This window comes from Suncus etruscus, chromosome 19, assembly GCF_024139225.1.
Source record: "Suncus etruscus isolate mSunEtr1 chromosome 19, mSunEtr1.pri.cur, whole genome shotgun sequence".
In the NCBI taxonomy this organism is placed as follows: domain Eukaryota; kingdom Metazoa; phylum Chordata; class Mammalia; order Eulipotyphla; family Soricidae; genus Suncus; species Suncus etruscus.
The window spans coordinates 41,585,639-41,606,641 of NC_064866.1; the positions used below are offsets into that span (position 1 = coordinate 41,585,639).

The 21,003-nt window shown below is 41.5% G+C and overlaps 1 protein-coding gene across 1 annotated transcript in view; it reads left to right on the forward strand.

Annotated features, from left to right (window-relative positions):
- TG (thyroglobulin) overlaps positions 1–21,003 on the forward strand; it is a 286,547-nt gene that overhangs the window by 154,089 nt on the left and 111,455 nt on the right. The window contains exons 38-42 of the mRNA XM_049765629.1: positions 889–1,053; positions 6,661–6,880; positions 8,157–8,250; positions 10,183–10,324; positions 17,287–17,489. Coding sequence (XP_049621586.1) covers positions 889–1,053; positions 6,661–6,880; positions 8,157–8,250; positions 10,183–10,324; positions 17,287–17,489 — 824 coding nt within the window. The remainder of the gene's footprint in view (positions 1–888; positions 1,054–6,660; positions 6,881–8,156; positions 8,251–10,182; positions 10,325–17,286; positions 17,490–21,003) is intronic.

Consider the following 21,003-nt stretch of genomic DNA (forward strand, 5'->3'; position numbering starts at 1 on the left):
TGGGCATCAGTTAATCTTGATCTGGTTGGAGATTTCAGATGTTTCATTCTTGAAAAAGTCTGTTCACAGGCATAAGTGCTACCAAAGATGGTTACCATTTTGAGTGCATGGTTCCTGATATTTGGATATACACTGAGTGTATATGCTGGCAGGTATCTTGGCAACAAAACAGCGTTCACTGCTGGTGGGCCGGATTAGACTCCTCTGCGGGCCGCATGTGGCCCGCGGGCCGTAGTTTGAAGACCCCTGGGCTAGAGCATAGAGTTGTCTCATGTGAATTAATCCCAAGGCCAGCAGGAAAACATGGAGGTGCTTTAAATAGGGGGAGAGCACATTTTGTGTACATTAAGAAGCAAGCTAAAATCAGACTAATTTTGTGGAAAATAAAATAATGGGAAAGTTGGAATCCCTGTTATCATTTTACTCCAAGTCCTGGCACAGAGCCTTAGGTGTGTAAGTGAGCGATTATATGATGCATTGAACGGTGTGTGAATAGATGGAAGGCTGCTCTTCTGGCTGATTACTTGGAAACCTCAGATAACCTACAACAATTATTAGGAGACTTTGTAGGAAAGTCTTCCCAAATTGTTCTAGCTAGAATTAATTTCTTCTTATCAGGAACCCATGGATGGATGGCTGTACCATAAGATAGATTTTATATATAATATATATTTAAGATTATGAATAAATGTATATATTTGAGTGGATGCAAAAATAGATATAAATATGGGCACATGGGTAATGAATGGATTGTATATAGATTCATGGATGATGATTGGCTGGATGGATGTGTGCTACCAGGAATTCTGGAATAAATGGGTGAATGGTCATACCACTGAGATTACATCTTTAAGAACCAAGCTTCATTCTTCTTTCTCTCTTCCATAGAGTGTTCCCGCAACCAGGCCTGCATCATCACCACTCTACAGATGCAACCTGGGGTTGTGAGGTGTATGTTCTACCCTGATACCCAGAGCTGTACATTGAGCCTTCAGTCCCAGAATTGTCAACTTTTGCTTCGTGAAGAAGCCACCTCTATCTACCACAAGTCATGTAAGCCCAGACCTATGTCTTTATAACCTCTGCTGGGAACCTGGATGTGGCAAAGGGCCTATCTCAAGAGAGGCTGATTTGTGGGAAATGGATTTTAAGATGCCATAAAAAAGTTAGCCAAAGTTACCCTAGGTGAAATTCTCTGCTGCCTATTGTTCACTTCCTTCTTTAAATTATAAAAAGTATTTTGGTTTTTGAGATTCTTAGTAAATATTCTTTTTACTTGATTGATTGATTGATTGATTGGTTTTGGGGCCACACCCAGTGGTGCTCAGATGTCACTCTTGGCTCTGCACTCATAAATTGCCCCTGGCTGGATGGGGAACCCTATGGGATGCCGGGAATCGAATCAGGTTCCTCCCAGGTTGGCCACATGCTAGGCAAACACCCCACTGCTGTGCTATTTCTTAGTAAATATTTAATATACTCAGTCACTCATAAAATTTTAAATTTTCTTTAGCTTTGGAAATTACTTATTGTAGTAAATTCCATTATATGTTGTATATTTACATAATTAAAATCAATATGAGCATGTGCTACATTAAATCTCCAATTTCACCCTCCACCCTACAATTAATTTCTTTGATCCAGTTCACCCTCCCCTCCCCCATTTCCTTCTGATAAACTCTAACTGGTCTAAAAATCTAAAATTCACTTTCATGTTAGTTTGTTTAGATGTCACATATGAGTGAAATCGTCTTGTGTTTATCTTTGCATCTGTTTTGTATCTATGAAAGTTGTTTTTTTTTTCTATCTGATCCTTTTCATTTAGTCCTTCCTTCTGCTAATTCTGTGAGTTGACAATAATGGATCTTGATTCTGTTTTAGCTGGCAGGAGCCGTGTCTCCTGTCTTGACAGCCATTACTCACAAAATCACATGGTTCAACTGTCACATCACATGGTCTTTGGAGATATAACAGGACTTCCCAACATGATTGAGTTAAAAACATTTGGCAAATTGCTATTAAGTGCCCTTAGTTTCTAGTATGAATACAAGAATGATAGATGTCAACATATTGCTAAGTGTCATATGCCAGTCCAATGACACAGGAAACATGGGAGCAACATCTTGGGATGAATCTCCCTGCTAAACATACTTATCATATGAAAATTATGAATTAAAAATGTTGTCCTCTCATGCCTTTTCTTTTTAAAGCAGAGTTCTGCAAACTTCTAGACAGGTCCTGAGTCAAGTAATATATATATTTCAGCCCCCTAGTCACCTATCTTTCTATACCATTTTACTCTGCATGGCAGCAAGAGAGTAGCTGCAGACTATACACATGAGCCAATAAAACGTTAGTTTCAAAACCAGGAAGTAGCAGTGTTTGACCTCATGCTGTCCTAGAGAAAAAAGTTCCCTTCAGGCTTATTTTGAGACAACGATCATGTTCTTTATTCTAATATTTCATCTGCCCCTTTTTCCACTTCAAACTTCAGTTATGGGGAGTATTCCCCAGACTGGGGGTGCTTTGGTTCCCATTTGCTGAAATCTTGGGACCTCAATATCAAAGTTGAGTTTCTGTCTGAATATTTGTTATCAAGTTTGACAGGTTCTAATAACATATGTCACTGTTATCATAACTAACTGGAAAAAGAAGTTAGTTATGCTGTAACTTTGAATTCTTGGACTATTTCTGTTTGGTGTGAGTCAAATATTAGCATAAAAACTCACCTCCTGCAAGTGCAGCCTGCCCAGTACATATCTACATCGATGCTGTTTTCTCCTAATGCACACTGCAGCTACAGAATATTTTCTCAACCGAGAGAGTCACATATCTTAAATATGTGAATATTTTGGAAGATAGCCACCATTTCAGCAAGAGATTTCCAAATGTAGAGTTGGACATCTTACATTTTATCTCTGTTGGATCACATTCTGTCTGTGATCCAATGGGCAACCTCTGGAGAGGGGGTTGAATACCACTGTCCATGAGAAAGCAGGGTTGCATTGCTTTGCAGTTATTTAGCTTTTGCATTTGCTGCTTTTGGCCTCCCCACTGCCCTTCACCCCTCAACAGGGGAGGATGCTGTCAGACCCACCTCATAAGGCTCTGCTACTGGGGCCCTCATAGTCCCAAGGGCTTGCTTGAGTTTTTCCATTTTCTATTGAGACAGGAAATCTAGAGAGGAGCTAAAGAGTGATTTCAATTGTGATTTGTGATTGAAGCTAGATTAAGAAGCAGCCAAGTATTTCTTTCCATTCTGAGTTTGTATTTTGAGCTTTCTTTTTCTTTCTTCTTTCTTTCTCTTTCTTTCTTCTTTCTTTTTTCTCTTTCTTTCTTGCTTTCTTTCTGTCTCTTTCTTTATTCCTCCCTTACTTTCTTTTTCTTTCTTTCCTCTTTCTTACTTGCTTGCTTTCTCTTCTGTTCTTTCTCTCCCTTTTCTTTTCTGTACTATTCATTTATATACTCAGTTCTTGCTTATCTGCCAGACAAAGGGCTTAGAACATTACAGGCATCATTTTATTCACACTGAACAATTTTCTGCTGTAGGAATTACTATTATCACAGATTTGAACGTGGGGAAATTAAGGGAAAGAATATGAAATTTCCCTGAAGGAACTTATCCTCAACCAAAAGTTCATCTTCCTGTCCTTTCTCACCCCCCTGCCCCTCCCTCAGTCACCTGGAAACCATGAATGCACAGCACACCAGGCTGTCACTACATCAAGACCCCTGAAAATCCTTTGCTGTGGAGTGACTGTTCTATTTAAAATGCATGGGCACATTACTGGAACCCTAGAAAGTTCCATCTCTTGCCCTCACTGTGACAAATACAAATGTCTCTAAACATTGTCACATGTCCCTGGGGAAAAACTAAATTTTAGCTAATGAATGCACTATACTAAACTCAGGAGAAATTAGTCAAATATATATTTGAGACAGGAACTGCAGAGGAAGTGGCAATCAGCAGAGCTGAGTAGATCCCATATATGTAATTAGAAATAAGAGATGAGAGGGAAGGAGACAAAATGCCTCTTTACTGACATTTATTGTTTGCCTTTGTCCAACATTCTTAGCCCTGTGAAAATCAGACACAGGCCTGTCTAGTGCCTGAAAATTGGTATTTGTCACTGAGCCTGGGCCCAACAAAAGCTTATTGACTCAATGAGTGAATGAATGAATGAAAACATAACAAGAGATGAGAGAGGTTCCAGAGAGGCAATGCATGTATGCATCATGGTTAATATTATGTGGAGTGTGTTGGAAAGCCTAGATGTCCTCATCAACCTTGACTGTAGAGACTCAGTTAGGAACTGGAGCGTACACTAAGGGAGGAAAGTATTGCAGGTATGGGTTCCCTACCATTAGTTTCTCACCTGATTTTGAACTCCTGGGACTTGGTCAGCATTGGGGTCAGAATAGTGCAGCTATAAATCCTACCCCTCCTGCTTTCTTAGCATCTTCCCATCTGGGCCTTTAGTACCATTTCTTTACCAGGAAATGAAAATGAAATGAAAAATGTAGACCCAGAGTTCAGTAGCTGTGTTTTTGAAATCTGACAGTTCTAAAAATCATGACAGAAAATGATTTTTATATATCTGTGGTCATTTAATTGGGTGGCAAATGCTGGCATGAAATGATGGTAGTAAATTCATTCATCTTGGTAGGAGTATTGCCTATATTTAATTCAGAGGTTATTGATATATTCAGTAATGGAGCAATACTGCAGACCTCACTAAGATATGAACTATTAAAATATATGTGCCCCTCTTCAAAATCTAAACAGTCTAACTCACTGTTACTTCGCATTTTTATTCTTTCGAACTAGCATCTGTCCTGCAGACCAGGGCCATAAGCTGGTAGCTACAACCAACAGACAAGTGGTTTTCAATATTTTAACACTCTTTTAGCAGACAAGACTAGCCCATGAACTGGTGATAGTTAAGACCACTACTCTAATTTCTATGCCATCTGCTGCTGTGATCATGGAGCTGGGTTTCCTTTTATAAACTAGTGAGTTATTGGGTTAGAAAAGGAATTAGTCTAATGCTCTGGGCAAATTAAAAATTTAGAAAAGATCAGCAGTCATCAGCAGTGAAAAATTAATAGCTTGACTTAAACTTTGAAGGTTCCAATAAATCACTAGCATCTTAATATTTTAATTTATTTTTAATTAAATGACTTTTTTGAATCACTGTGAGATAGCTACAAAGTTGTTTATAATTGAGTTTTTGTCATAAATACCCAATGTCCATCCCTTCACCAGTGTATATTTTCCACCACCAATGTCCCCAGTTTTTCCACTGCCTTCCCTCTTGCCTGCCTCTATGGAAGAAATTTTTCTTCTCTTTCTCTCTATTCCTTTTTTCCTTTTACACATTATGGTTTGCAATATTGTTACTGAAAGGGTAGCAGGCACATCATTTTCCTTCTTTTAGCACAGAGGGGTCATTTCCAATTATATTGTCATAGTGGTCCCTTCTCTGTCCCACCTGCACTCTCCCAATGCTTGTGGTAAGCTTCATAATATAGACCGGCCCTCCTGGCCCTCATTTATCATCTCTTGGTATTATTATAATACTATTTTTTGTTTTTTGTTTTTTTGTTTTGGGGCCACACCTGGTGGCGCTCAGGAGTTACTCCTAGTTATGTGCTCAGAAATTATACCTGGCAGGCTCGAGGGATCATATAGGGTGCTGGGGATCAAACCTGGGTCAGCCATATGCAAGGCAAACACACTACTCACTGTGCTATCACTCCAGCCCCCAAAATACTATTTTAATATCTATAACTGAGTGTGTTAATTCAGTATCTATACCTTTCCCTCTCATTTCACTCAACATAATGCTCTCCATACCTTCTCACGTAAAAGCAAATTTCATCACTTCATTTTTCCTAACAAATCATAGTGCTCCACTGTGTAGATGTTTCACAGTTTCTTTACCCACTCATCTGTTCTTGGGCAGTTTGAGTTGTTTCCAGACTCTGGCTACTCTGAATAGTGCTGCAAAGAACATAGGAGAGCAGATGCCTTTTCTGCATTGTGTTTTTGGACTACGAGGGTATATTCCCAGGAGCTGTGTTGCTAGGTCTTATGGAAGGTCAATTTTTAGTTTTTTAAGACTGTTCAATTATTTTCCAAACATTCCAGTCAACATTCCCACCAGCAGTGAAAGTCCTTTTCTTCCCACATCCATACCAGCACTGAGTGTTCTTGTTCTTTGTGATGTGTGCCAGTCTGTGTGGTATAAGATGATTTCTCATTATTGTTTTGATTTGCACCCTGATGGTTAATGATGTAGAACATTTATTCTGTATTTGTTCTTTGATGAAATTGCTGTTCATTTTTCCCCCAATTTTTGGTTGAAGTTAGTTGTTTTTTTCTTGTTAAGCTCTACCTTATAACTGCTAGATATTGCCACCTTTTCTGATGGGTATTCTGTGAATAGTTTCCCCTTACCTAAACCACTAGCATCTTTAAATTTCAAAAAAAAAGTGACTCTATATTGCATATGAGAGGTGGGTTTGACCCCTGGTACCACTCACATACCAAAATTATAAAACATGCAAGAATAACTTTCTTAAAATATATTTCAGAATATATATGAATGGAGCAACTTTGCTCTTTCTTCCCTTTTCTTTCCTACCTTTCCCCCTCAGATGTTCCTCTCTTTGGCCTTGGGGACTCAGCACCTTCTGTGACCCTTGCCACTCATGGCCAACTGCTGGGAACATCCCAGGTCATCCAGGTGGGATCATCATGGAAGCAAGTGGACCAATTTTTGGGTATTCCCTATGCTGCTTCACCCCTGGAGGACAGTCGCTTCCGGGCACCAGAGCCCTCAGACTGGACAGGGTCCTGGGATGCCACCATGCCACGGTAAGTATGTAGAGGATCACATTATGGTGAATCCTCAAAGAGTCCCTCTTTTCACTAATTCAACAGGGTTGGGTGAGGGCTCAGACAAGGCTTCCCATCCATTCCAGCAACATTCACTCATTCTCTGTTACTGAAAGTGATTAAGGGAGTCAGGCTGCTGGGGGCTCTGCTTTCTCTGGTTATCCAGGAATGAAGGGTACAGAAAAAAACATAGGGTTTACTCATGCAAAGTCACTACCATCAGTATAGTATTCTTGTGATTGGGACTTGGCCTCATGGCCATATCTAACTTCCAAGGGACTGAGAAAATGTAACAAATAAAACTACTGGGACTTGTAAAAAACATTTAAGTGCTTTTTTCTCCCTTAATCAGGGCACCTATTAAAAAGATTTTCCAGAAAGGGAGGAAGGTTCTACTGTCTCTTCTTTCTTTATCAATACTTTCCCATTTACCCAAAACTCCCAGGCACATATACAGTGATTTAAAGAGTTAACCTATGAGAGTTGTGTGATTTGTCTAAGAAAGCTATGAAGTATATCCTGGATGCCCATTCATCCGAGTTTGTTCTTCTAATTGGCACCTTTACCACATACCTGTTCTGCCTCTCCCTGTCCACATGCCCCCTACTGCTGCTGGACTGAGAGACAGAAGTTAGGTGGCATTGGAATAACCCAAGCAAAGACACTAAAAACTTAATGTAGGACAGTAACGTAGGAATTGCAGGAAGCCTGGAAAGTCTCCACATTCAGCCCAAGGAACAATCTGGTACTTATGAGAGCCTCTAGCCATGCCAAAGTGCCTTTTGGATAGCTGAAGTGGTTGTGGCACATAGACTTTAGGTGGCCAGTACCTAGAGGAACGGTGCTGATGAGAGAAGGTGCTAGAGGGACTCCAGTGAAGAGGGAACTTGCCTCTAGGACAGGCCCCATGTGCCCTATTAGCTCTGAGGCCATCAGTGTTCAAATGGGAATGTTAAGATGTTGTACTTGATGTCCAGAGTGAATCTAACAGATCTGTACACAAAGAGCTAGCAAGGACATCGAGCTTTCTGGATCTGATCTATGGCAGGAAGAGTGATGGTGCCTCCTGTCCACTTTCTATGCCCAGTTTCTGAAGTTGTCCCATGGTAGCAAAACTGGAGACAGCAGAATTGGGACTCTGGGAAAAGGGGGTAGTGAGTGAGCTATTGGTGGTTCAGTGGGCTAGAAAGACAGTGCTATGGTTCCCTGGAAGATGGGGCGATTTTCTCCAGAAGTCACATGTTCACTTCTGTAGGGCCAGTTGCTGGCAGCCAGGCACAGGATTGTCTGCATCTCCTGGGATCAGTGAAGATTGCTTATATCTCAACGTGTTTGTTCCTCAGAATGTGGTAAGTTCTGGAGTCCTTGCTATGGGGGTGGAATGCTATGAGGAGGAATACCTCACTCCACATCAAATATCTTCGCAGCTGCCAATGTCCAAACTCCTCTATTCCATGACTACTTTGGCTCTAGTCCCCAGCCCTCTCCTTGTTTTTCTTTTTCTTTTTCTTTTCTTTTCTTTTTTGGCTCCCAAAGGGTCTGTATAACTGATGATTACCAAAAAAATCTCCTGGTTCTGCACTGCCACTTCTGATCTCTCCCATCTCCTATCCTCTCCCCACCATTCATCAAGGTTGATTTGTAAGAGGGTCCTGGCCATAAACTGCACAAAGTCACGGCTGTGCCATTACCTAATTTGGGAACATTTACCTTTCAGGGGGACAAGTAAGTAAATAACAAGAACACAGCTGCAGAAGTGTAGTCAAGGACGTGGCATATAGCTACAGGCGGACTGTAGTGGGCATACAAAGGACAGAAGTGCAAGCTTGGGGCCCAGACTAGATCCTGGCACCACATACATTCCTCTAGAACTTTCACTTATAGTTCTAGTTTCCCTGGTCATCCTCAGATTTGTGTCAAGTGGTGCTGGGAGTGGCCTCTGGATTCCCAGAACTGCCTGGAGGCCCTTAAAAAAATAATAGACACAGGAAGTATTGGTGATAGCCTGCAGGTGCCTCTGCAGGGGGCAAGGTTTGAGGCCTGGCAGAGGGGATGGACAATGTGCAGAGGAACACAGCAGAGGAAGGGTATCTTGGTTCCAATGAATCTACAGAGGAAGTAATGGTTCAGTCTCCTTAGAAAAGCCCTGGAGAGCTCTGGCAGCAGCTGCATTTCTAGTTTTTCTGTGTGGTCTTTGGCTTAGTACCTCTGGGTTGTGTTCCCATTCCTGTGGCTATCTGAGTAAAGGATAATTTTGTTGTGAGACACTTAAACTTCCTGTTTGAGAGGAAGGTCTGAGCACAGGAGACAAAGAACACCTGGGGAACTTTAGAAAATGTCTTCCGTAGCCAATTCAAGGTACAAAAGGCCACACCACTGTTTTCTGGGCTCTTACCTTGTTAGCAATGAGAGCTACCTGCAGGATAGAGGTAATGATTGAAGCTGGGTATTTGAGGTATCTTCCTGGGTAGGCTATCACAAACTTCCAGGAAGACTTTCATTGGGTACATTATCAGAGGTATAGAGTTTAAACTGAAGATGACAGAGCTGTTTCTGTCCAGTGCTAGCCATCTCTTACCTGTGATACTGGATGATATTTTGACTTATATCACTAAGTGCTGCTAACTAATACCTCACTGACGTACAAAACTCACTGACGTAACTCAGAGTTCCTGTGTCCTCATTACCTTGCTGCCAGTAAAGAGAGAAATAAGATCTGTTTCAGAAAGTTATTTTAAGATTCTAGATAAGACAGGACACTGGTACATTTTTATCAGTGGATTATCTACTCTCTTTCCATATCTGAGCTGGGATTGTTTTGTTTTGTTTTGTTTTTTTACCAAAGTCCTGCAGACACGGTGGCTTTACCAATGGAACTACATTTCCTTGTGATTATTGCAGCTGTTGCTGCTGCTTCTGAGCTCGGTGGCTATCCTGTAGTAGTCATTTGTACCCCTGCTCTGTCCTCAGAGTCTCTGCATATTTCCTATTTCTGGAAGGATAGCAGTCTAGCAGGCGGGATGGCTCAGCTGCCTATCTGACTGAGCTATCTCTTTACAAGAACTATCTCAAATCCCGAAAGAGTTAGGGGAGGCCTCCAATGTGGAGGTGTTACTAGGGGTGCACAAAGCAATCCTTAACAGGGGCTTGAAGTGGCGAATCCACAATGGGGAGGTCATAGAGGGCTTGCCAGCTGGTACAATTGCTAAAGATCACCCCCTACATTACTAGTGAGTGAACGTGGACACCTTCCTAGCGCCATTTTTCTCCTCCCCACACAGGCTCCCAATGCATCCGTGCTGATATTTTTCCACAACACCATGGAGGGCAAAGCCCTGGACGGCTCCTTTCTGGCCGCTGTTGGGAACCTCATTGTGGTCACAGCCGGCTATCGAGTAGGCATCTTCGGCTTCCTGAGTTCTGGTGAGTGGCAGGCCAGAGGTGGAGCCATTTTATTAGAATGAATTCTGCCCCTTCTTCCCCAACCTTGGCCGCTGGTGCCCATTCAACCTTGGCCCTCGTCATCTCTCTGACTTAATCAAGCCCTTACGGGATGAGTTTCTGCATCGAGGAGACTGCTGCCCCAGACCTGACGAACAGTTGCCCTGGATCGAACTTTCTGTTAGTGTCAAACTGCTCTGAGGACTGGATAGCATTAACCTTGCAATACTAAAGTGTATGTTTGTATGTGTGTGTTTGTGTGTCCTTGAGTTTATTATGTGCATGTCTGTGTGTGTGCATTTTATGGTGTATAGTAATTTTGTTCCAGGGCTCAAGGAGGGCTTGCTCATGGTTACAAGTTTGAGAAAGAGAAGTCAAGCTGCTCTTACAGTGAGGGGCTATCCCTGAAGAACCCAAATTTTAGCCTTTGAACCCCAAGGAAGACATTTGATATGGGGCCAGGGTAACAGCAATAACATCTCCCACATTCTCTTTAATTTCAGCTTCTCTCGTGACCACTAGCCTGGCCACTCTCTGATCACATAGGTTATACTCATCCCAGCCCCCAATATCAGGAAAGACTTGAGTTTGGATCCTACCAAACATTATCCAATACAAATCTTCTCCCTCATTATCCACTGCTGTGGCCAAGGGCAGGCTCACTGCCTCCAGAATCTTATGCCTCTCCTTGGACCAGGGACAACGGTTTTTTCTTTACCATGACTCAGTTTTCACCTCTATAAAATAGAAATAATTTTTAGCCTGTCATACCAACTGTGAGGTTCAAGTGATGCGCCGCACGTGGAAGAGTTTCAGAGACTGGGAAGGGGCTTACATGTCCGCGAGGCCCTGAACTTCATCTCTACTCCACAAGGACTTACTAAGACCTGGCATGTCCGAGTTTCTGAGCATGGTTGGGCCAGTAAAAGGAGAGTGACAGGGATGATGCATTGACTAGAATGTGTTAGAATGGTTTAGAACAGAGATCCAGGAAAGTAAGGCCATGATAGGCATCAAGAGAACTTGAGTTCCAGGAAGATTATAGCCTAAACAACCATTGGGAAATGGACAACAATATAAACAAATCGCACTGGAGTAGACAACTTCATGAGGAATGTGGGTGCTGTACATTTTTTAGATTTTTTTTTCTTCAATGACTGAAACCTAGATTCTCTGTCTGGATTTTCTACATAAAACTGATTGCTATGTGTCAAGTTAGCAGCCCTCTCTTCACGGAAGCTCAGGACAAGAGCAGAATGCAGTGTGCATCCTCTCCCAGGCAGCTCAGACAAAGCTTTTCACAGACATGGCTGAGGTTTTGGCTAAGATCATTTCCTGACCGAGAAGAGAGAATTTCCATATGTTATCTGTCCCCAAGGAGATGGGATTAATATGACCTCACAGGTTCTGTGTTTATGGAGAATCCATCTGCTTCTGGGAAGACAGGCTCGTCACTGTGGCTAGCAAGGACAGTATGGGGGAGAACAAGGATATTTTTAGGACACTGAACCCCTCTTTCATTCCTGTCTCACAAGGCTTCCTGGTCAATTCACTAAAAGCAAAATTCTTAGCCAGAGAGAAGGCAAGTTAGTTGTAGGGCCTGTCTTTACCTCACATGAACCTGAGTCCCTCTTTGCACCTCATGGAAGCTAAGGAAAATCAACATGTTAGAACCTGTGGATGGAGTGATAGCACAGCGGTAAGGAAAGATACCATGGAGGTAAGGCATTTGTCCTGCATGCAGAAGGACGGTAGTTCAAATCCTGGCATCCTATATGGTCCCATGAGCCTGCCAGGAGCAATTTCTGAGCATGGAGCCAGGAGCAACCCCTGAGCACTGCTGGGTGTGGCCCCAAAACAAAAAACAAACAAACAAAAGAATACCAAATAAACAAACAACCAAAAAGCAGTAGGGCATTTGCTTTGCACACAGAAGACCTGGGATGAATCCAGGTTCAATTCCTGGCATCCCATATGGTCCCCTGAGCCTACCAGGAGCAATTTCTGAGCCCAGAATCAGGAATAACCCCTGAGCACTGCTGGGTGTGTCCCCCACCACCAAAGAAAAAAAAAACAAAGAAAAACAATATGGCACAACCATCTGAGAAAAATACAGGCTCAGAGAAGTTAGAGAAATACATGACTCATAATTCTGGTGCATACACACTACTACAACCTAGTTAACAAACAATACAAGGCTTGATTATAGCTTGCTCCTCCCTTTGTCCACAGATGCCCTTTTGGTTCTTTCTACTTCTAGGTATGACCAGGTTCAGTATTTTTCATGCATCTTCCACATACTTGCTCTTGGCTTGAATAGCTATTCTTTCCTCCTAGCATTTCTACCATCCAGACCTTTCACTGGCCTTATATGAGTCACCCTGTATTGTGGAGATACCAATTAATGGAGAGATAAAGAGGTAACAAAGTTGGGAGGCAAAGGAAGACTTGCTTATTGTTCCACATGTTTCATCCTGCCACAGCATTTTTTTGTCTGCTTGTATACTAAGTCCTAAGAGGTCCTCTGCTTCCAACAGTTAAGTTACATCTTAAACAGTGCTGTGTCCTAATCCTACCATGCTGCTATTCCATTTACTGATGAAAGCAAGATACTTAATTCACAGTCCTACCTATAACATCCCATCTTGCAATCCCATTTCATGGTTTATGAGCTACCCTTTATTTTTTTTAATAATATATTTATTTAAGCACATGATTACAAACATGCCTGGGTTCGAGACAGGCATTCTACTTCATTCACCCACTATCATTTCATGATAGTTGTTAGTGTAGTTATTTCTCTAACTAGTTACCACTCTGTGGTAAGCTTCATGTCATGGTACAGATCTCACAGCCCTCATCTCTATTGTCTCTGGGTATTATTACAATAATGTCTTTTATTTTTATTAAATTCCATAGATGAGTGAATCTATTGTATGTCTATCTCTCTCCCTCTGACTTATTTTACTCAACATAATAGTTTCCATGTTCATCCATGTATAGGATAATTTTATGTCTTCATCTCTCCCGATGGCTTCATAATATTTCATTGTATATATGTACCACAGATTCTTTAGACATTCATCTGTCAAAGGGCAACTTGGTTGTTTTCAGATTCTGGCTATTGTAAATAGTGCTGCATTGAATATAGGTTGCAGAAGGCATTTTTGTATTGTGTTTTTATTCCTAGGGTGTATCCCTAGGAGTGGTATAGCTGGATCATATGGAAGCTCAATTTCCAGTTTGTTTTTTTTTTTTTGTTTTTTTTTTGGGTTTTTTTGGGCCACACCCAGCATTGCTCAGGGGTTACTCCTGGCTGTCTGCTCAGAAATAGCTCCTGACAGACACGGGGGACCCTATGGGACACAGGGATTCGAACCAACCACCTTTGGTCCTGGATCGACTGCTTGCAGGGCAAACACCACTGTGCTATCTCTCTGGGCCCAATTTCCAGTTTTTTGAGGAATCCTCATATTGTTTTCCATAAAGGCTGGACTAGAAGACATTCCCACTAGCAGTGAATAAGAGTTCCTTTCTCTCCACATTCTTTCCCACCAGCACTGATTGTTCTCGTTCTTTGACATGCGTGCCAGTCTCTGTGGTGTGAAATGGTACTTTATTGTTGTTTTGATTTGCATCTCCCCGATGATTAGTGATGTGGAGCATTTTTTCATGGTCTTTTGACCCTTTGTATTTCTTCTTTGAGGAAGTGTCTTCATTTCTTCTCCCCATTTTTTAATGGGGTCAGATGTTTTTCCTTGTTAAGTTCTGTCAGTACCTTATATATCTTAGATATTAGATGTCTTAGTATATCTTAGATATTACTCCCTAATCTGATGGGTATTGAGTGAATAGTTTCTCCCATTCTGTGGTGGCCTCTCTACTCTAGTCATTGTTTTCTTTGAGGTGTAGAAGCTTCTCAGCTAATTATAGTCCCATTTGTTTATCTCCCCTTCCACTTGTTTGGACAGTGCTGTTTCCTCCTTGAGGATGGCTTTATTCTCAATGCCATGAAGTGTTTTACCTACATGTTCTTTGATATTCCTTATGGTTTCAGGTCTGATATCAAGGTCTTTAATCCATTTGGATTTGACCTTTGTGCATAGTGTTAGATTGAAGTTTGAGGTCACTTTTTTGCATGTGACTGAGCAGTTGTCCCAACACTTTACTTATTTTTTTTGGGGGGGGGACACCCGTTGATCCATTGATGCTCAGGGGTTACAATCCTGGCTATGCACTCAGAAATTGCTCCTGGCTTGGGTGGACCATATGGGATGCTGGCGGATCAAACTGTGGTCCTTCCTAGTCTAACACTTGCAAGGCAGACTCCTTACCTCTAGTGCCACCACTCTAGCCCCAAAATCAATTTTTTTTAAAAAAAGAAAGATGCAAATATAAGTTTGTGCCAGTCCTATAGCTGACTAGGCAAATATGTGGGGTCTGTGAGAAGAGGCATATTAAACCCAGCAGGAATCCCTGAAGGAGTCTTGATTCCCAAAACAGTGAATGATTGGAGAAGAAGGAGGGACTTGGTAGTGGGTTAGATCCTGAAGTGTGTGGATCCTGCCAGCAAACATGGAGCCATGAAACTTGGGATCTTTCCCTACCTAGAAAAGAAATACTGTGAGAGGAAGGTGGGGTGGTGGGATGCAGGCCAGAATGGGTGGACATGGCCTGCAGAGCTTCTGCAAGGAAGTGTCTTCTATTCTTTCTGACTAGGGAATAAGCAATAAAAGTAAAATTCTGCCCTGACAGCCCGCTAGGCCACCCCATCATAAGTGCCATTTTCTGCCACCAAGATAAACTCATTTAATTTTATTTCAGATAAACCAAACAACTTCTAGAATATAATATTATAGGAACAATTCTGTTCCCTTTATTAATTTTTATCAATTTTGTCATCAAAACGACCTAATAGATAGGTTCTTTGAGTCTATTTACAAATGGGAAAAATAAAGGCACACTATAGGAAGGTCTAGTATCCCCACATGGCTACTGGCTGGTGGAACTTGAATCTGCAGGTTTGGCTACAACTTATTTGTGTGCTTAGCCACCTGGTCACACTCTTCAACTGGTGGTGATCTACAAGATTTAGGGGAAGCCAGCTGTGAGTCCAGAATTATGCTAAGTTCTTTGGAAATGAAGAAATCAAATTTGCAAGTGAAAACTAGCTGGGTTACCAGGAAAAAACAGAATGTTTGCTGAGATTGTTTTTTTTTTTTTTTTTTTTTGGTTTTTGGGCCACACCCGTTTGACGCTCAGGGGTTACTCCTGGCTATGTGCTCAGAAATCGCCCCTGGCTTGGGGGGACCATATGGGACGCCGGGGGATCGAACCGCGGTCCGTTCCTTGGCTAGCGCTTGTAAGGCAGACACCTTAGCTCTAGCGCCACCTTCCGATTGTTTTTTATATCTTAATTTTACTTTAGGAATTGTGCGATTTACAATAGATACTGTTAATACCATTAATAATAGGCTTTTAGGGCTGGAGAGGTAGCACAGCAGTAGAACTTTTACCTTATATACAATCGATTCAGAAAGGACAGTGGTTTGAATCCCGGCATTCCATATGGTCGCCATGCCTACCAGGAGCAATTTCTGGGTGCAGAACCAGGAGTAACCCTTGAGCACTGCCAGATGTGGCCCAAAATCCAAATAAAAATAGGCTTTTATACATAGAAAGTTCCAGTACCAAATCATCCACCAGTATGCTCTCTTCTTTCTACCATTGTCCTGTGTTCCCTCCTCATGGAGTAATCTGCCCCTTCGTTGAAAGCCTTCTTACTAAAGACCAATTTTCAGTTTCCAATCTGTTTGGGCATTTGTTATTTCCCCTACTATGTTTCTTTATATCTTGCACACGATAGAGATCATGATGTGTCTGTGTCTCTCCTTCTGACTCACTTCACTCAGCCTTATACCCCCCAGACCTATTCATATAGCAGTAATGTTGAGATTGTTCTAACAAGAGGGTAAGGTCAGGACTGCTAGTGTAGATGGAGGGAAATATCAGCGACTCATCAGTAATCTACTCACACCTATTTCTGCTGATCATTGGAGAGTTAACCTCTTCAATTATATGTTCTTGAAGTCCTGTACAGCTCAGGTCTGAGCCTATAATGGACACTGAGAGGTGTCATGAAGTGGTCACTGTGAAGTCTATTAGGTGGGATCATAACAGACATTGAGAATTAGAGCTGAAATTACCTGGACAGTGAAAGAAGTGAATGATGTAGGCCTAAATGGGTGTGTGTGGGTAAGATCCTGGGCAAGTTTGTAGCCTCTCTCGTGCTGGCTTAGGGGGCATAAAAAGCTGAGTTCTGGCTCCAATCTTGACTAGACAAGAGACTGGATTTGCCACTGCATCTTTCTGGGTCAGTTAGCTTTCCTATATTAAACTGGATGTTTGCTAGGATGTCTGCCCAGGGTAGATGCAAGATGGTCCAGACCACCAGTGGCACCTGGGTAGCAAGAAATGAACTTCCTAACCCACTTCTTCACCCCATTACTGGTGGATCTCCACACCTTTGGCTCCAGCATAATAAGTCTGGGATTGTCTGGTTCTCCAGATCCGGAGTAAGGCATGTGTTTTGTATGAGCATTTTACTCCCAGCATCACAAAAAGAAAAGGAAACTCAAAGAAGCATTTTACTTGGTGAATCTTTCTTTCTCTTTTGAATAAACTGGCAGTACTGGTGAGAGGTTCCACTAGAGAAGTGGGAGAATCTGCAGTAGGTAGAGTGCTCTGGTCATTGGTGATCTATTCTCCATGTCTAGATGGATCCATCCAGAGCCCATATTCTGCCTAGTGTTCCATACTACATTGGGAAGCACCAGCCATGACCTGTGCAGCAGGCAGGGGTTCTGAACCCCTTGAGGTACACAGTGCTTTGATAACACTAAATTTAATATTCTAAAGTGGATATTTTTTTTCTCATTCTAAAGGGTCAAGTGAAGTGAGTGGCAATTGGGGCCTGCTGGACCAGCTGGCTGCTCTGACTTGGGTACAGTCCCACATCAGTGTATTTGGTGGGGACCCCCATCGTGTGTCCTTGGCGGCAGATCGTGGTGGAGCCGACGTGGCCAGCATCCATCTTGTCACTGCAAGAGCTACTGACTCCAGACTCTTCCAGAGAGCTGTGCTAATGGTGAGTCCCCCTCCACATTGTTGCAAGCCCCACTTCAGTATTGCTTCAGACACTGATGGGCATGGCCATCCTGCCTTGACTCCTAAACCCAGTCGACTTCCGCTTTTGTGTTATTCTATAATTTGTTATTGTTGTTTGTCCTAAGTGTAGCTTGTATATGGAAGTTTTGGATGCCTTTGCTGCTTGGTTTGTACCTAAATTCCTGGGAATTCTAGACAAGCACGAAGCATTTCTCTTTCTTGGAAGTGAAACCTCAGGAAGGTTTCATGACCTGGATGCTTGATGGATTTTCCTTGACAACAGAAAAATGCAGGAGGAAAGTGGGTTAAGAAACTTTCTGGTTGGCAAAATGAATGACGAGATATTTTACCAATATGATGCTGAATAAATTTGATCATCTTAGACAACTGGGACTGAGAAGCTCCACTGGTAATTAATCAACTACCTAGTGTTGCAGCTTGGATCCTGTGTTGATTTGAACTTGCAGTTCAGTCCATGTCAACTGTCTGATTCCTTGAATAGTCCATGCTCTAAATCTCCTAAGGTTCAGTCCTGGTGGTTCTGTACTAGAGAACAACATTATTTGAAGCATTACTCTGACTGGTCCCTACTATCTCATTCTTTCTCTTGTTCAAGATGTGTGAAAAGGCAGCAAAACCAGAGCTTATCTATGTTGTTGTTAAACGAGTGGCAGGTATCTGAGTGGCTCAGCAGCTGTGGGGGAGGCTCTTGTGGTCAAAGTTAAGCCAATGTCATTGATGACTGTTGAATAAAAGCAAAGGATAGAAATTACTAATCATATTCCTGCTGAATAGTCAATTATCAGGTAAGTAATGATGACGATGGTTATGGCAGTGGTGATGATAAGCATAATGATGGTATAAATGTATTGATGAAAATAATTGTTATGGAAGAAATAACATCATGAAACTATAGTATAAATAATGTGTCATTGATTAGGTTCTAATTTTCTGAGTCTCCAATTTGTTCCATAATTAAATAACATGTTTAATTCTCAGGAGAGTAGGAGGCACACACTTTGATTAGATTTTTTTAATGGGCATCCTAGGGAAGCTCAGAGAAAAGCCCCATGCAAGCACAAGGACACAAGGCATGTGGAAGAACACTTCTTAGGAGAGGCACTAATGGAGCCGGTGTTAAAACTGCATTTTCCTGGCACCGAGGAAAAGTGGCTCTTGACCCTGATCTGCCAATTAGTTCTGTGACATGGCTAGATATCAGAGTTTTAGCACTCTGCAGTCTGAAGTCTGAGAATCATGGGAGAATTAGTTGAATAAAACCTTGGGTTTTATTCTGAGTGGCTTGGGAGATATTACAGACTTTTGGAATTTGGTTGACTTATTTACCAGTTAGAGCATTATTTAGTAAATTAATGATGTAGCTAATCATCACCATATCTCATTCCTAGCACCTTTTACCCTTCCAAACAGAAACCCTATATCTATTATGTGATAATTTTTCTACCTCCCTTCCTCACAGGTTCTGGTAACTTCTACTTTACTTTCTGTCTCTGTACTACTAGTATCTACTTTAGGTACTTAATTATTAATGGATCCACAAGGTTTTTTTCTTTTGTGTTTGAACTTATTTTACTAATAGCGTATCCTTAGCATTGGTCTGTGTTGTGGCATATATTAGAATTTAATTTCTTTTTAAGACCTGAGGACTATTCCATGGTATAAATTTGTCTGTAAATGTCTGGATTGTTTATATATGCCCTTGGCTGATGTATCTAGGTATCATTAAAGGAATTTCATTATTGCCATAGCTTTAAAGGAATTTCAAGCGAATAGAAAAAATCTTAAATTACCCTTTAATAAATTCTGTTAGAATTTGAAGATGGATTTAAGAGAAGCAAGATAGGCCGAGTGATAGCACAGAAGGAAGGGTGTTTGCCTTGCTTGTGGCCAACCAGAGTTTGATCCCCTGGCATTTCTTATGGTCCCCGAGCCTGCCAGGAGTTATTTCTGAGTGCAGAGCTAGGAGTAACTCCTGGGCACTTGCCAGCTGTGGCTCATAAAACAAAAACAAACAAACAAAATAAAGAGAAGCAACAACGCAGGCCCAGAAAGCAAGGAGGTGGCCATTAAATAATACAAATTAAGGAAAAATAAAGAAGAGAGAGGACCACAGGCATGGCTATTATAGCAAAGATGAAGCCATGCAGCATAACCCCAAATTGCCTGGCCTTCCTGAGATCTCGACTCTGGTTACAAGGAGAAAAGAAATGCCATAGTCCAGGCAAAGCTGATGCTAGAGCATGGTTCCATCCTCCACCACCACCATCCTTTTAGAAATATAACCACTTCCCTCTGCATCTCTCAGCTTCAATGAGTAGCCTTATGGTGTCCTTTGATAATCCATGTCTTTTCTAGAACATTCTTCTGCCATCTTCCTACTCATTCTTCAGGAAATTCTTCCAGACTCAACCAATAACTAAATATACTTTACACGTGATTCCTGCCGCCAGTACTTCTTTGTTAGCATTTAGCATACTTTCCCACCTGTAAATATTTACTCCTCCTGGAATATTTGTCTCTCTTACAAGACTGTTGGCTTTACACAGGGGAGTAGATTATCCTCTGCAGAACTGAGAGTACCCAAACAGTTGACTTGAAGTACATGCACCATTGATAACATCTGGGCATTGAATGAAAACATGAATGAATGAGGAAGTGTGATCAGGGAACCCTGAATTAACCCCTATCTCCTACTTCTAACACTTTGTTAGGATTGTTGTCCTTATTTGCCTTTGATATTTTCTTTCATCTGTCCCTCTTTGTGGGGTCATCTTAGTGACAACAGTTGTCAACACAGACAACTTTCCATTCCTGGAAGACAGACTTCCTGACTTTGAATTAATTTCCAAGGCATTTCCCAGAGCTGTTCAGAAACCAAACACAAAATAGGACCCAAAAGAAACCCAACAGGCCTTCCTGGAGTCCCACAAGAAATAATTTTCTTTTCTTTTTAAAAATTCTGGAGAGCTTAGGCGTTTGAGGAATTTCAAAAAACTGATGTGTTTTAACAAATGGTAGTGTATATAAAAAGAAACCCTCCATCTGGTTGAGTCGTTTAAAGGCAGTTTTTAACAACCATTCCCAGTGATTTGGGGGTTGTGTGTGCAATTATTTGGAATCAAAAGAAGTAAAATACTTCAATATATTAGCAGTTATTAAATATGTTCTTTACCAACAGATGTTTGGGGGAGAGAATGCGAGTCAGTTATATATTGTTGGTTAAAATCTTCAGTATCTCTGCAAATCTTGGAAACAAAACTTGAAATATTAGGCAGGATGGACTTTTATAATAATTGATAGCTTTTGTTTATTTGTTTGGCAGGCTTCAAGCCACAGAGTACTTCCAGTGGATTAGCATATCAATATCTCACATTGATTGACAATGGGCATCTATATTTTATTTTAGGGGATTGTATTTTTGTTTTCTTTTATTTAAGAGATAAAAAAAAAACAAGCTGAGAGGTCTAGTGAGC